Source organism: Montipora foliosa, chromosome 6 (genome assembly GCF_036669935.1).
Source record: "Montipora foliosa isolate CH-2021 chromosome 6, ASM3666993v2, whole genome shotgun sequence".
In the NCBI taxonomy this organism is placed as follows: Eukaryota; Metazoa; Cnidaria; class Anthozoa; order Scleractinia; family Acroporidae; genus Montipora; species Montipora foliosa.
This window is the reverse complement of record NC_090874.1, coordinates 15141196-15156195: the sequence shown is the minus strand read 5'-3', so window position 1 is coordinate 15156195 and position 15000 is coordinate 15141196. Positions and strand designations below refer to the sequence as shown.

General features: G+C 40.8%; 1 protein-coding gene across 2 annotated transcripts in view; it reads right to left on the bottom strand.

Moving 5' to 3' along the window:
• Positions 1–435: 435 nt before the first annotated feature.
• Positions 436–15000, bottom strand: part of LOC138006803 (fibroblast growth factor receptor 4-like) — a 29801-nt gene continuing 15236 nt past the window's right edge. For both annotated transcript variants that reach the window (XM_068853375.1, XM_068853376.1), the window contains exons 7-16: positions 13436–13782; positions 11579–11747; positions 9875–9985; positions 8270–8451; positions 8047–8169; positions 7573–7643; positions 6505–6545; positions 5300–5396; positions 4913–5018; positions 436–1865 (exon numbers count right to left, since the gene is read on the bottom strand). In XM_068853375.1, coding sequence (XP_068709476.1) covers positions 1296–1865; positions 4913–5018; positions 5300–5396; positions 6505–6545; positions 7573–7643; positions 8047–8169; positions 8270–8451; positions 9875–9985; positions 11579–11747; positions 13436–13782 — 1817 coding nt within the window. In that variant the 3' untranslated portion in view covers positions 436–1295. The remainder of the gene's footprint in view (positions 1866–4912; positions 5019–5299; positions 5397–6504; positions 6546–7572; positions 7644–8046; positions 8170–8269; positions 8452–9874; positions 9986–11578; positions 11748–13435; positions 13783–15000) is intronic.

Genomic DNA, 15000 nt, shown 5'->3' with positions numbered 1-15000 from the left:
GCAAAGTGACAGATAAAAACTCTTATCCAATTCACTCTTAGCTCCTGTAACCATTCATCTCTGAGCAAACGGAAAAAAAAAACCAAATAAAATAGCTTCCCGTTTCGCTTCGGTTACCGAGGAGCAAATTTTAGCGATTGACTCGGTTGATGCATGGTATACACTAAAATTTCCATCTCGATCTGTTTTTATTGCCGGGATGATGTCAGTCGATTACGGAAAGTCCTGTCTGCTTGGTGAAGAGCTGCCAAAGTTCATTTAAACAAACTCTCTTACAACAAAAATATGCTCTTCGTTTGATGTATTTCTGTGAACCAAGACCTCACGCAGTCCCCTTCTTTATCTCTCCGAAAACTCTTCCTTTCATATAAGGTCAAATTAAGGTATACGAGCTGATAACCGAGATTGAGTGAACCAATCAGAGCACGAAAATGCATTAACCGAGGTTGAAAATTTAATAAGAGGAGATATACTGTTGCTTTGCAACAAGCCGTGGCAAATAATTTAGAAGATATTACATCACTAACAATTTACCTGCGTCGATCGAACATATAAACCTGTCAAAGAGAGTATGAATGAAAGAAGAATGAATAATTCATAAATTTTGTTTTCGCAGCTGGCTTGTGACAAAAGTAATTCTGTCCCAGTTGATCCGCAACTACGATTGGCCTTTCTGCGCATGCGCCTCTTCAATTATGTTTTATTCGAACAGAACGCGACATAAGTCAAGGATTTGGTAGAACGAATAAGGCATCAGGTACACCTGTCGCAGTCGGAAGCCCATTGGCTCCTGTCACAGATTAGGGACTTACACGTTGATATTTCCGGGAGGGGGGCATAGCTAACTATCCCTCCCACTTTCTCGCAAGCAAGTTAAGTTGTCGAGGGGGGAGACAGTGGGAAAGAGAAGTCTACAAATTCTCTCTTCGACGATTTTGCTTGTGTGTACCTATCTGGTTTTAGCTAAAGATGGAAATCGCGCACCTTTCTCCAGTTTTGAGATTTAAGTGTTACGAGTACAAATTCAATGCATATCCCAGCATGCATTAAGCACAACTCTACTGATAAATTTCTTTTGAACCACACAACGACGCAAGACGCGGTTCGTTAAGATCATCTTTCCTCAAAATGACGATCATTTACACGAAAAATACGATCGTGGGAGTTTAACATTGAGAAAAACTTGTCTCTCAAGAGAGAACCGCAGCTTGGATTAAATTAAAGAACCAACGCATTCTTCAAACGGGCCAACTTCAAAAACACCTTGACATTTTCCTAAGTTGTGTTCGCCTGAATCACACCTCTGTTTGTTGGGAAGGTCTTCGGGGAGGCCCTGGCTTTTCTGCGCATGCGTAATGCACTAACACCGCCGGATCGAGTTCCGCAGAAGTTTGAGTATCCTTTAGTGGTTTTGTGTCTTCACTAATAGCGTCAACACTTTCGAACGCGTCATCGCTCCCCTGACTAGCGTCGTTTTGCAGAAGACCTACATGTTCCTCAACATCGTCCTCGACGGCTAGACTGTGTTTGCTAACCTGGGATGATAACGAAACCACGCTCCCATTGCACTGGTTCAATGACTGCTTTCCCAAGTAGGATGTATTAGAGGACACTGAGGTCCTGCTCCCGCTAAAAAACAACAGCGGCTCATTGCCAGTGTCGCGTCTGATGTCTGCATACCCGTCACCAACTTCGTCACAATCTTCTTCGGTGTTTTCCACTTCGTATCGAAAATTCACACCATCATTACTTTTCGTTAGGTCACAGACTTGTTCCGAGCTTCCAAACACGTTGTCTTCTTCAGACGAAGAAGGTGTTCTGGCGGCAAGAGGGCTGAGTAACGGAGGCTGGAGGTCAAGGTATTCCTAAAAACAAGAGGAAGAGAACAGCAATTTACCAACTTGTAAAGTCAATTCGTATGTCTTGAAGATAGTTACTTGTTATCGCTGTCCTTTCCCTTTTTTCGGTAAAAGACAACTATGTCGAACCGGATAGGGATTTCCAAACCTGGGCCCGGTTGTTCGAAAGCCGATTAACGCTAATCCCAGAAGAAGCTTCCACCCAAAAGTTAAAAAAGCAAACCAAAGTTTACGCTAATCCTGGATTAAGTTAATCGGCTTTCGAACAACCGGGCCCTGGGGCCCGTTTCTCGAAAGTCCCGAAACTTACGGGCCATTTTCGGATGTCACCATTCCCTTTGTATCTCAAGAACGAATATTATTTAAGTCGTCAAACTTCACAGTCATTTTTCTTCGGCTTTCCAAAACAAGCGGTTACCAGTTTCGCAAATGGCTTTTCGGGCCCGAATAGTTATCGGAACTTTCGAGAAACGGGCCCCTGGTCTCGAACCTGGAAAGAGCTTTGAGAAAAGTACCATGAAAATAAAGCGTTTTAATATCAACAAACAGCTGCCATGTTTTCAACCGCGAGGAAGCAAAATTCTTTTCATAACAACTAAGTTCAATTCTCGAAAGATTAGTTCGGGTCCTCGCATCTATAACAGGGAGCTATAGCAACTACGTCGGGAACGGAAACGAGAACGTCATCTCAAAACATAACCTGAATTCGCGCTATTGTAATTATTTCGCGAATATTCCAAGACTATTCCAAGCTTTTTAACGTGACATCGGTGTGGCAATCCCTCAAGAATGAAACCGACGAGTCACGCTTAATTTAGGGGAGAAAATGAAAATTTATCTCCAAGTACTGACGCTCTCCATAAAACTTCAAATTTGGCTATTTCACGTTGTAATTTTGCTGACGACGGCAAAGAAATGGACAAAAGTGAAAAACGCACACGCAGAGCGTGCAAAGCTATTGTTTTTGCCCACTAAATACGCAAATTTGGGACGTTATCGTTGCCGTCGCCGTTGTCGTTGCTAAAGCTCCCTAATTACAGACATCGACGTCGTGACATCATCTGAAAGAAATCTAGTGGTAATGTAGGATACTCTTTACTATTAACTATTCATTTTCATTTTAAACTCTTGTGATGGTAAGTGAAGTGTGGAGCGCATTGTTTTTCGTCGACAGACTGGAGTTAATACCAGGAACCACCACGACCACACTTACGAAATTATTCATCAGAGTTAAGCCAGATACTAATTAAGAACATACACACCACATATTTACTTAATTGACCAATCCCAATAGGGGCTTTTCAGGGCCAATGAAACGCAATCAACGAAACGACAGAACAGAACAACAACAAGTAAGACCACACAAGATAATAATAGGGCCGTTTATACGAGAAAAATAAGACGCGAACAGGCCCATTTATACCAGTGCAGCTTACAAAAGACGCGAAATGCTCGTGTAAATGGTACGCGGCTAAGTTACCGGCCAACTGGTCCAATGATGACGTAATTTATTTTGATGCCTCGTTTTGGGGGTAAAACAAACGCACGCGCAGGAGCCGTAGCCGCAGATGGAGTGAGCCGTAAACTTCGATTTTGTACCATTTAAACGGGGTGTTCGCGTCTTATGTAAGTCGCGGCTTATTTTCTCACGTATAAACGGCCATAGTAAGTCGACTTAGCAATTGCAATGTAAGACCCACTTTAAGTCTACTAAGGATTCATGTCTTGGCTGGAACTCATGACTTGAAGCTGACAACTAACACATTTCTCTGACTTGTGAGTTATCAATATTAAAGACCTTCATTGCCCGTCTCTCGAACGTCCCGAAAACTCTTCGGGCCCAAAGAGCCATTTGAGAAACTGCGATCCCTTTGTTTTGAAAAAACGGTCTTTTGACAAATTTTCAAGGAAAAAGAAAGCGAAATGAAAGAAAGAAAAGATCCTCGCACTTACCTGGCCTAAGGGCCCGTTGTATACGAAGAAAAATTGTCGTCACCCTCCCAGCCGAGTCAATTTTAGCGAGATTTTATATGACAAAAGAACTGCCCTTTTGCCCGAGTCAAGAGCTGCCCGTCTCAGTTCGATCATGAGGATACTGGGTACACAGCGCTTGCGCATGCTCTCATTATCTTGCATTGACCGAGTTGACCCGGCCAAAGTGTTTACATGAAAAACAGTTGGCCCGGCTAGGAGAGTGAGCCTATCTTCGAAAACGGGTATAGGCGGGTCATTTTTTTTCCTCATGTAAACGGTTCGCCGCGTTTTGCAAGGAAATGTTGGAAAAACTGGCTCGCCCAGGGTAGCTTGGGTAGGCGAGTCAGAATTCAACCCGGGACAAAAATTTTCTCCATATAAACAGGGCCTGAGAATGGAAGCGAGACTACCAGTGACCCTGTTTTGATACAAACCTTTGCTTTTCTAATGTTTATGCAGACTGAAAGGCCATTTTCCAAATATCAAATAGTCAGCTTGATAGTGAGGTAGTGAGGACAAAAACAATTGAAACACGTTGGAATGAATGTGAAAAATATCATCCACTTCCCTCTGTCTTGGTCCTCTAAACTTCTCTTTCAAGCTGAATTTTAATACATCGAAACAGGCCTATTGGAATTACAATACAAATAACAAGTGACCTTGTATTGATACAGACCTCACTGGCAGCCTCGCATCCATTTTACAGTTGTTTGCTCAGTAACTTAGCCTATGAATGCCGGGCTGCGAGGCTGCCGGTGACCTGGTGTTTAATTATTTATCGGGTCTAAAACCCGATGAAACACTCCTGCTCGTTTATTAAACAGTACTTAAAAGACCAGCTTTCCTAAACAAGCGGATAGCAGTTTCACAAATGGCTTTTCGGACCCGTAACGTTTTACGGATTTTCCAGAAATGAGCCTCCATGTCTGAGGAAACTATCACTAAAACTTGGAGTATTGGCTATTCACTCCAAATCATGAACCCCTGGCACTGACGCTTTCTTTTACCATAAGACAGTACTAACAAAGTGTCAGCAAACAATTACGAACTAGTTTACATCTTTTAAGCAAGATACTTACCTTGTCTGATAGCATGGAAATCATTCTATCAAACTCCCGCACAAGATCTGGAAACGTCGGCCTATTTTCAGCAAATTCTTGCCAGCAGTTTAGCATAATCTGGTAGCTGATAAGACGTAAGACGAGAAAGGTTATTGTTTAAAAATATAAACCATTTCTAGGAAAGGAAATTGAATACGAGTAGTCTCCAAGTTTAACTCACGCGCGAACGAAACGCGCCACACGAGGGAGGCGCCGAAAAGTACACCATAAAGGTCCATCAGGCAATTTACGCCCCTGGCTTCGGCTGTACTAATGTAATTTATCATTATTTACAATGCGAAAATAAAAAAAAATAAAAAAGACGGACAAAAAGCTGTTTGATTGTCTATGTTGTTCTGAACTTACAGCTCCTTGGAACAGTTGATCGGTCGAATCATTCGGTAGCCAGACTTGAGTAGTGAATAAAGCTTCTCCACAGGAATACCAGGATAAGGAGAGCCACCTGAAAGTTAATACAAATGGAAAGTCAGATACCGACACAACTCACATACTTTCAGAACTGGGGGATTGTGGTTGAACGTTTTTCACATGTCCTTAATGTTGTGTGGTACACTAAGTTCGACAACCAAGTGAGTTGTTCTTTAGTGTATCATGCATTAAGAAGACCACATTGTCAAAGTGCCACTGTGACCAAAAATCAATTGTTCTTTTTCTTTGGATTTCAAAACTATGTTGACTAAACACTAAGCGACCAAACTTTTTTAAGCCATGATTTCAATAAGACACCTGTTTCAAGTATTTTAACTGGAATTTTCCGATTTAACAACGGTCCGCCATTACTAACTTTAGGATCTTGAGAGAGCTAGATCGAGGAGAAAATGACGTCAAAGGCTCACTAGATCAAACATGGACTTTCAGACTTTGAAACTCGCGTTTTGCATAGATAACAAACTGCTGCATTCATACGCTGAAATTTATTAAGGTACTGAGTAAATGACGTCATTTTTCCCTGGATCCAAGCCTCTGATTTTTGAACGTGAGTAATGGCGGACAGTGAAATCTAAAACTAAAGCGCCCTTTGGATAAAATTCAAACCTCAAAAATTTTGCCAGTCAGGTGTTGAGCAAACACACTTTCAAAATCTGAAGAAAAAAAGGAAGTGATTTTTTTTTTATCACAGGGACACTTTAATACTAAAAAGCGTCCCTAAGTAGTTAATTATCCTGTTGGACTACAGCTTTACATTTCTTTTTACCTTTATTTACACCACTCACAAAACCAAAAGAAAAAAAAAGAGCAAATTAAATAAAGACTGTTAACTACTAGCATTTAGCCGTAATTCAGAATCTTGTAGAACGAAAACCACGGCACTATAATAAAATCATATCACAGAACTAGCCAATCAAAACCTGCACCAGCGATTAGGGCGCGAAAACGCACGGGAGAGCAAAAATTTGGCGCGATATTTTTAAGCCAGTTACCAAAGTGTAGTAAATTAAAGGCATACAGCATCGTGAAGTCATCCGTGATCTAAAAGGAACGCTGCTGACCATAGGTCGAGTTTTCCTTACACAGGTTTTTAGAGAAAAAACATTAGGTTTTACTCCTACCAAAAGTTGTAATTTCCCAGGTTAATACTCCAAACGACCATCTACGGAAAGAGAAGATTTACAAATTAAAATGACTGGTTTTCAGTGGTTTTCACGTGACGTCATCGCTGCGATGTTGGTCCAGCAATGTACATTACATCATTGTTACCTGTGTCTCTAGAGATTGGCTGCACCCCACCTATATATCACACAGTGAAACATGCTTTTCGCATATCCTGATTGGTTAACTGAGAGATGGTAGGCACGTTATTAGAGAGATTTGACGTCGCGTCTACCGCAAAAATTGCGTTTTACCAAAAACCAAGAGAAGGTACAAATCGAAGAATTTTTTTCTCATTTCATGCCTGTTAAGTACAGATTTCGAGCAACGTCCCAAAAGAGAGAGACAAGACTCTTTTACTCCAAGGAGTAATCAGTATGCAAATTCCCCCTCGCAATTTTTCAACCACTGTCCGGTAAACAAGTATTGCGAATGAAGAAGTTCTATTATCAATGAAGGGATATTCTCTTGATGTAACATCAAACCCTTATGACTAGCCGAAAAAGAAAAAAAAAAAGAAATCTATGGCACTACTTAAAAGAATAGACTTATGGAACACAGAGGTAGGCAAAGGGCAAAATGGGAGAGCAAACACCAAGACAACTGGTCTAAAACTAGAGTGAAAGCGAAAAATGAAAGGAAACTAAAAGGTAAATGGCGATTCATTCTGTCAGTACCGAGATTAAGGAGCTTAACCAAGGAAGACGACGTCAGCTACGTGACGTCAACTGAAAGTATCAAAATGTATGATGCACGTGCAGAACATGCGGACACATTGCTTCAACCAATTGTTTTCCACCAGTCTCGCTCTTGACCAAGTCGTCGTGTCTGGAGCTACCTAACAACGAACTCTGGACGGCTTCAAAACAAGGGCAGTTTTGAAACCACTCTCAACCAATATCGTTTCGAATTTGAGAAAAAAATTGAGAAATTCCGCCAGAGGGCTTTTAAAGAAAGAACTGCGGCCTTATAGATGCTCGCACAACGAAAGAAAACTCGATTATTATCCACAAGAGATCAACACTCACACATCACTTTGTGTTGTATAAACTCGATCAATTAACGCTTCCAGAGCCATCCACTTCACAGGTAGTCTTCCCTAACAAAAAAGATAAGAAAGAAGAAGGCAAACACAACTCGTTATTTCAACCAGCCTAACCCGTGCAACTATACTAGCTAGCAGTTTCGTCGGAGGTCACCGCGATTTTCGAAACAGATTCTCGTAACGGTTTGATGTGAAGAGTCGGGCGATAACATGTGACGCCATAGGATCACGTGTTAAGGGTTCCTAGTTGCCTGCAAATGCTGACGAATTCTCAATTAGAAGGTTTTCGAGCCTGAGCAGATTCTCATCTCTCCCCAACTCGAACTGCTACCGGAGGAAACGCTCAATCGATAGCTTGCGCGCGTGCCTTTAAGCAACAATGAAAAGTGGGTTTTTTTTTTGTTTTTAATGTACTGAAAAAAGACAACCAGAAAAAATAACACTATATAAATCTTACGTCAGTTGTTTTCCTGTAATAATCATCTTCATGGACGTTTCTCGCCAATCCAAAATCGGCAATCTTTAAAACTCTATCTTCGTTCACCAGAATATTTCGAGCTGCCAGATCTCGATGGATGCACTGGTAAAGAGAAAATTGCAGAACCAAAGCTTTTTCTTAAGAGCATGACTCCTAAGCACTGTGAATTGTGATTAATTTGAAAGAACAAAGCGATGCTTACCTTTCGGGAGGACAAGAATTCCATACCCTTAGCGACTTGGTAACAAAACGACAAAAGGTCCTGCAAAGTGAGGTGCCCAGGGGACTGGGCACCATCTTCGTACTCAAGTAACGGTCTTCTGTCTTGAAGGAATTGACGAAGATTGCCATTGGCAGCGTATTCAACAACAACAAACAAGGGGCCTTGAAAAGAGAGGATAAGATGAGAAGAGGCAACATCGTCGGAATGAAACAATTTTTTTTTTATTTGAACAGACGACCTCTGCGATACCGGGACAGTGCTCTGTCAACTGCGGTAGCCAGCACGACTGGGAACTGATCATTTTGTGCTGAGTTCGTAACTGTTACTCAAGTATTGTTAAGAAAAAGGCCACTCAAGGTTGCGTTGATAACGCAAAAGTGATCAATCTTTCGACATTGCATGCAAAAGCGGTGCGTAGAAGGGAATCTTTGCTGACCTGATTGTTTAGGATTTTGTTTCATTAACATACGAGTTTTCTCACATAAGGCATCATCCTATTTACAAATTTGTTTCATTAACATACGAGTTCCCTCACATAAGGCATCACGCTAACTAAGTGACTTAAAAAGGCAAAAGAACTTGTTGAACTTAGTTAAATCTCCAACTTGAAGCCTTGTAGCTTTCATAACGAGCCATCAAAAACTGATAAAACTATTGGGTGGCATAAGCCCTAATGATCCAATACATTCTTTGTAAAATTTCGAATTCTCAAAGCATCATTGCTCGGAAATGTGGCATTTCAATTTTCAGAGATCCAATGCACTTTTGGATAACTGATTAAAAATCATAGCCTTGTGTTAATGAGGCAAAAAGTGTACACAAAGATTCCCATAGAGATCGAGATAAGAAACGTTTAACTGCAACGTCGATCGTGAACACTTATTTAGGTGAACACTGTCATGCAAGAACATCAGTCTCCGACAAAGTCACGCAGAGTTTTATTATTGGTGGAGGGCTTGGTGCAGGCTGACCCGAAAACTCCCCAGCCATTTAGTCTCCAGGCTCTCTAATGTAATGTAAATTATTCTCCACAGAAGAAACAAATTTACAAAAGAGAAGCGAATAATATTCAAGTACAAGGAGAAAAGGGCAAAATAGCGAACTAATACTTTGCCTAATAGTTGGAAAAATATAAAGATTCTTAATTAAGTGGTTAGAGAGAAGAAATGCTAACACAACTGAACAGACATACCATAACTTGAGCAAATAAAATACAACTAGTCAAAACACATATACGTATGTACCAAAGCAATATAGTATAAGTATAGGTATATCGTATAAGTAGATAAAGCGTGTATGAGTAATAATGTATAAGTATATCGTATAAGTAGATAAAACGACCAAATCAATCTAGCATTTAGTATTGCGAAAAGTAATGTCTATTTCAGTGTATGTATGCCGGTCTAAAAAAAAATGTAATTCGTAAAGTGTAAGGGCAAATAAAGTATGTATTATTTCATTATCATTATCACAAACTTATAGGCTTCGTTAAAAGACAAAGCAGCCAAATCTTATGTAGGGTCTTCATCCATCACGTTTGCTTTACCGGGATTCCCTAGAAAGTGTAAAACAAAATACGCCTACCGTCCAGAGTGCAAACGCCCAGTAAATTGACGATGTTTTTGTGTTTTCCTATTGTTTTCATCACTTTCATTTCTGACACCAAATCCATCAATTCTTGATCCGATGCATCCTCTGTGGATTACAAGTCAAATGTTACTGGTTCAAGTTGTTTAAGGGGTGGACAGCGCCGTGGTCTGGAAAATGTGGGAGTTTAAAACACGACGACACAGATAGCAACGCCAACGACAACAACAAGAACGTCACAAATTTATATATTCAGTGGGCAAAAACAGCTTTGCACGCTCTGCACGTGCGTTTTTTACTTTTGTCCATTTCTTGGCCGTCATCTGCAAAACAACGACGTGAAATAGCGAAATTTAAAGTTTTATGAAGGACGTCAGCACTTGAGGATGAATTTTCATTTTCTCTCCTAAAATGGAGTGCCGTTCCGACTGGTGTCATCTTTGAGGAACTACCACACCCTTGTCATATTAAAAAGGTTGAAATAGTCACGAAGCGATTAAAATAACGCAAATTTATATTTTGATATGATGTTCTCGTTGCCGTCGCCGTTCTCGTTGCTTAAGCTCCCTAATATAATTGGTTAAATGAGGAAAATCATTGCGCTTCACGCACGGCACGCATCTCAGCAAATATTTTTGCGGTACTTTGCATTATAACAACAACGTGAAATCGCCAAATTTGAGGAATTGACCACAACGTGCTCTCTAGAGACGGAATAATCGCTAAAGACTTACGCCAGAGCACTTTGAAAGTTATTTTTTGAGGTGACTTTTCATAGCCGTCACTGACGTAGATCTTTAAGTCCCTAAAACTATCCAGTAAATAGCTACACTGTATTTGAAAGAGCTAATTACCACCCGGTTGTCCAAAAGCCGATTAACGCTAATCCCAGATTAGAAATGAACCAAGGAAATTATTTCTCTACTCCCAAATGTTGTTGGAAGCTGATATTCGGCAAAACTTTACATTAGAAGAAGTCAATTTTGGAAAACAAAATAAGCAAAAGAAACTTTTACCAAAAAGTTGAAAATATGAAAGAAAAGTCTACACTAATCCTGGATTAAGTTAATCGGCTTTCGAACAACCGGGCACAGTGCAAGTTTAGCGGATACCAGTACTGCTGAGACGAAATCTACTGTTGTTTATCCTGATTCTCTCCTTTTGCCGGCTTAAGGACGGTGTCTACTAATTCAAAAGTATTCTTGCGCGGTTTTATGAATATGCGGGAAAAGCAGATCTCAACAAGTGTTTATTAAAATCCAAAAAGAAAATTGGGGTAACCAAGCATTTTTCAAAGATAATTAATCAACAATATTAGCAAAAAGCTTTATGTATGGCGTTCCTTTCCAAATTAAGGCTTAATTATCTCTGAAAAATGCAAACCCTCAATTTCCTTTTTGGATACCAAGAGCCCTTGCTAAGTGCTGCTTTCTCCGCATAAATTTAAACCGCGCAAAAATATCCCAGCATTAGTAAGCACTACCGATAGGAAATCCGAGTATCTGGAGATGCGCAGAACGTATGCGCAATAACAATAGTAGGCACCGTCCTTAAGAGAAGTTTAAAAGTGCATGCTACGTCGTGCAAGTCGAAGTAAAAGGGAAACGACAGTTAGTGTTATGGAATTAAATGCAGAGAAAAATCGAAATGTGAAAACATTAAGGAAACTTTAGTTCTACAAAACCCTCATGCATCACTGACCTTTAAGCATTTTTACAGCAACAATGATCGAATAGGGAGAGTCGTTCAGACCAACAGCTTTTGCTTTGATTACTCGACCAAACGCTCCTTCGCCAAGGACATCTGACAACACGAGATGGCTTCTGTCGATTTCCCAAGCTTCTTCGTACGGCACTTCTATCTCCGAAACCTGAAAACACAATAATTCACAAATAAAATCTAATTACGGCTTTTGTGAGTGTAGAGAGAAATTCTTTCCGCTTCCCTCCCCCCCCTCCCCCTCTCCCAATAAAAGTACTAGTTCTCTTCTGCTTTTAACTATGCGGAATGCATCATTAGTCATTTTTTAGCGTATGTATGATTATTTCCCGCAATTTGTTGTATATTACCAAAATAAGTCGCTGTTCTTTAAATGCCTCTTTGGAATGCGCTGGGGAGAGTATCAACATGGTCGGACGTGTTTGTGAGTAGTCCGTCACTCTGAACTCTTCGCTTTTAAAATACGCCCAAGAAAGGCGACGAGGAGAGCAAAACACCAACTGCTTCGAGACGTAGACGCGAAGAAAGAAGCAGCAGCGAGAGTTCGCCCATAACACCTCTGGCTAAGTAAGTGAAAATTGTGGACGAAGAGATGACCGACCGTGCGATTGACTTGCCCGGTATCTGGGCCGCGCTAAATAAAATTCAGGAAAACACCGACGAACTCCTTGCAGAAAACCGAACCCTTCGCAAACAATATGAAGAACTACAAAACTCATTGGCAAATTGCGTAACACGACCCTAAAAGCAGTTTCTCTGAACGTAAGAGGCCTCAACAAAACTACCAAAAGAAGAAAGCTATTTCGCTGGTTACATCTTAACAAATTTGATATAATTTTCCTGCAAGAAACGTACAGCGACATTGGACTGGAGGACTTCTGGCGAGCAGAATGGAGTGGTAAAATCTTCTTTGCTCACGGCTCAAGGGCACAGTAAAAGTGTCATGATATTGTTGATCTTTTTGCAATTGCTTGTACCTTGATGCAAAGGTGAGAGGGCAAGCTTCTACCTCAGTGATGTGTCCCAGGGCTAGACTCCAAGGGAACATTTACCATCAGCTTGTTAGCAAAAACCTAAATAACCTTCCTGTTGTAAATTTGCATGTCGTTTTTCTTGGAAAAATTAAAGCTACTCTCTCTCATCATTCTTGTTTTGATTTTTTCAATCTAAGTGGTAGGAACGTGGTTGCTATACTAACATAACTGGGACGTACTGCAAAGTAAAAAAATTTACTTCGTTCGTTCTATCAGCAATCGAATAATTTTGTGGAGCGTATAGAGCGGTTTGAGTATCGTAAAACAAGTACCATAGTAATTACTTCGACTAATCACAGCAGGTGCCAACAGCGCAATGAACCAATCCAAATTCGTAGCAATAGACCCATATAACTCAATGTCCAAACAAAAGATTTCATTCACTCTCATTCAGTGTGAGGCTAGACGTGCAAAAACAGAGCCTTTATTCCCCACGGACTCCAAAATGGCCGCCGAGTGATAAAGGTGAATTCCATGTAACTTGCGCTCAAAGCGCGGGAAAAATCGCGCGTGCAAGTCGCGATTGGTTTTCATTGCATGGTTGATAAACTGGCGACTGGCGCGAGATTTTTAAATCAATCACTCAGCGTAGCAATTGCAATCGCGTAATTACTTCCGACAGTCATTTGAAAACTGCTCTAACAAGAAGAGAGAAGAAATTTAAGGTCCACATTGCAAACAAGTTAACAATCAGACTGTTTGATACCACTCTGGTTTGGAGAAGTTAAAAGTTACAATTCAAAAGACACGACCCGCGGTGTCACAAACGACACGAGAAAAAGTCGAGCATGCGCAAAATCCTTACCTGTGTTAGCCTCGACTCCAAACGATTGCGAAAGCTTCTTTGTCGCAGAAATGCAGCCGCTGACCCAGTGGAGGAAACGGACGACGTTCTAACAAAGCTACGAGGCTCTATGGTAACCCGTTCGACAGGCACCTCGTATTTAGCATCAGGAAGTTCTAGCGACCTTTTTTGTTTTCTAATGCGCACACAGCACCACGCGATGCAGACACAGACAACCAGCAACATCAATCCACCGGCGGCCGCAAGGAGGCGAATCTCAAGGTCGCTGAATTTAGTTCCGGTTAGCGTGGATCCACCAGACGGGAGAGGAAGTGTACTGCTCTGACTGGATGTTTTTGGGGACGGGTCTGAAATGATTTGAAATTTCTTTAAGTACCTAAGCAAACGTATAATATCATCAATAAACTAGGTATATACAGGAGCCCAGGACTAGGAGCGAATAACAGCCATATATTCATGTCACGGCGTTTTAACAGACCGATTTATTTTTGGATGAAATTCCCGCGAATGAGACTCCAGTAGGAGCCCGATGACCAATCAAAAGAACTTATTTGGCGTCTTTGCGTTACCGAACCGGAACTGCCTATGTTTTCTACGGAAAAGGTAGTCTAAAAATAGATCGGTCTGTAAAAATGCCGTGTTCGCTCCTACTAATGGGCTCCTGGTTTACATTTATTGAGCAACAGCCATCTTTATGATGTTGTACGCTAACTGAGCACCGAGGCAGATTAAAGGTTACGGTAGACTTTTAAGGGCGAAATTTTTGCGATTTTTTTCCCTATCTCATAGTAATCAATACTACTATATTTTCATTTAAAAAATACTCCAAAATGTTAAACAAAATGCGAGTTATTAATATAACGAAAACGTATTTTCGATGGATCTTTGGAAAAGGTGGAAGATGGACAAAGCCAATTAGAAACTGTCAACGAGAAGGAATTTGCTCACGTTTTCCGCGGGAAATTAACCGTGCTTTTGAATTTCAAGTCGCGTTGTTTGTCATAAACATTGTCAATTTTTTTCACGCATGGGCGTCGGTGTACTCCCTGAGAATAACTTTTTCAAGGGAAAGAATAAACTAGAAAAGAGTCCATGGGTAAAACCTAAAAAGAAGCGTCGCCGTAAAAAAAAAGGAAAAGAAGAAATAAAATAACACTTTTGCGGCTCGTCCAAGGGACTCTGCAAGACATCACTTATCACTTGTGCTCCCATTGGATGTTGTTATCTGCGGTGTTTGCGTGTTGACATGTGGTGAATCAGAATACGCGAAAAGTTTGTAAAACTTTGGAAGCGAAAAAAACCTAGTAGCTCCTCTTCACGCAAGTGTATCATCCTCTTTAAGCGAATTGATAGGGTATGAAAATTTAACGGATTGTCTTGAAATTTCGCCTGAGGACTCCCAAGATACCAACCTAAGATACCGTGTGAGGGGTTTCCGTTTTTTAAAATTGAACTCCCGCAATGGCCTTCGACGAAACCTTTATCGGTAAATTTTTGATAGGCATATTTGACACAAAATTTTCAAAGCAACCAATCGGAATATCAAAAAAGCCTCAAACGGCTTT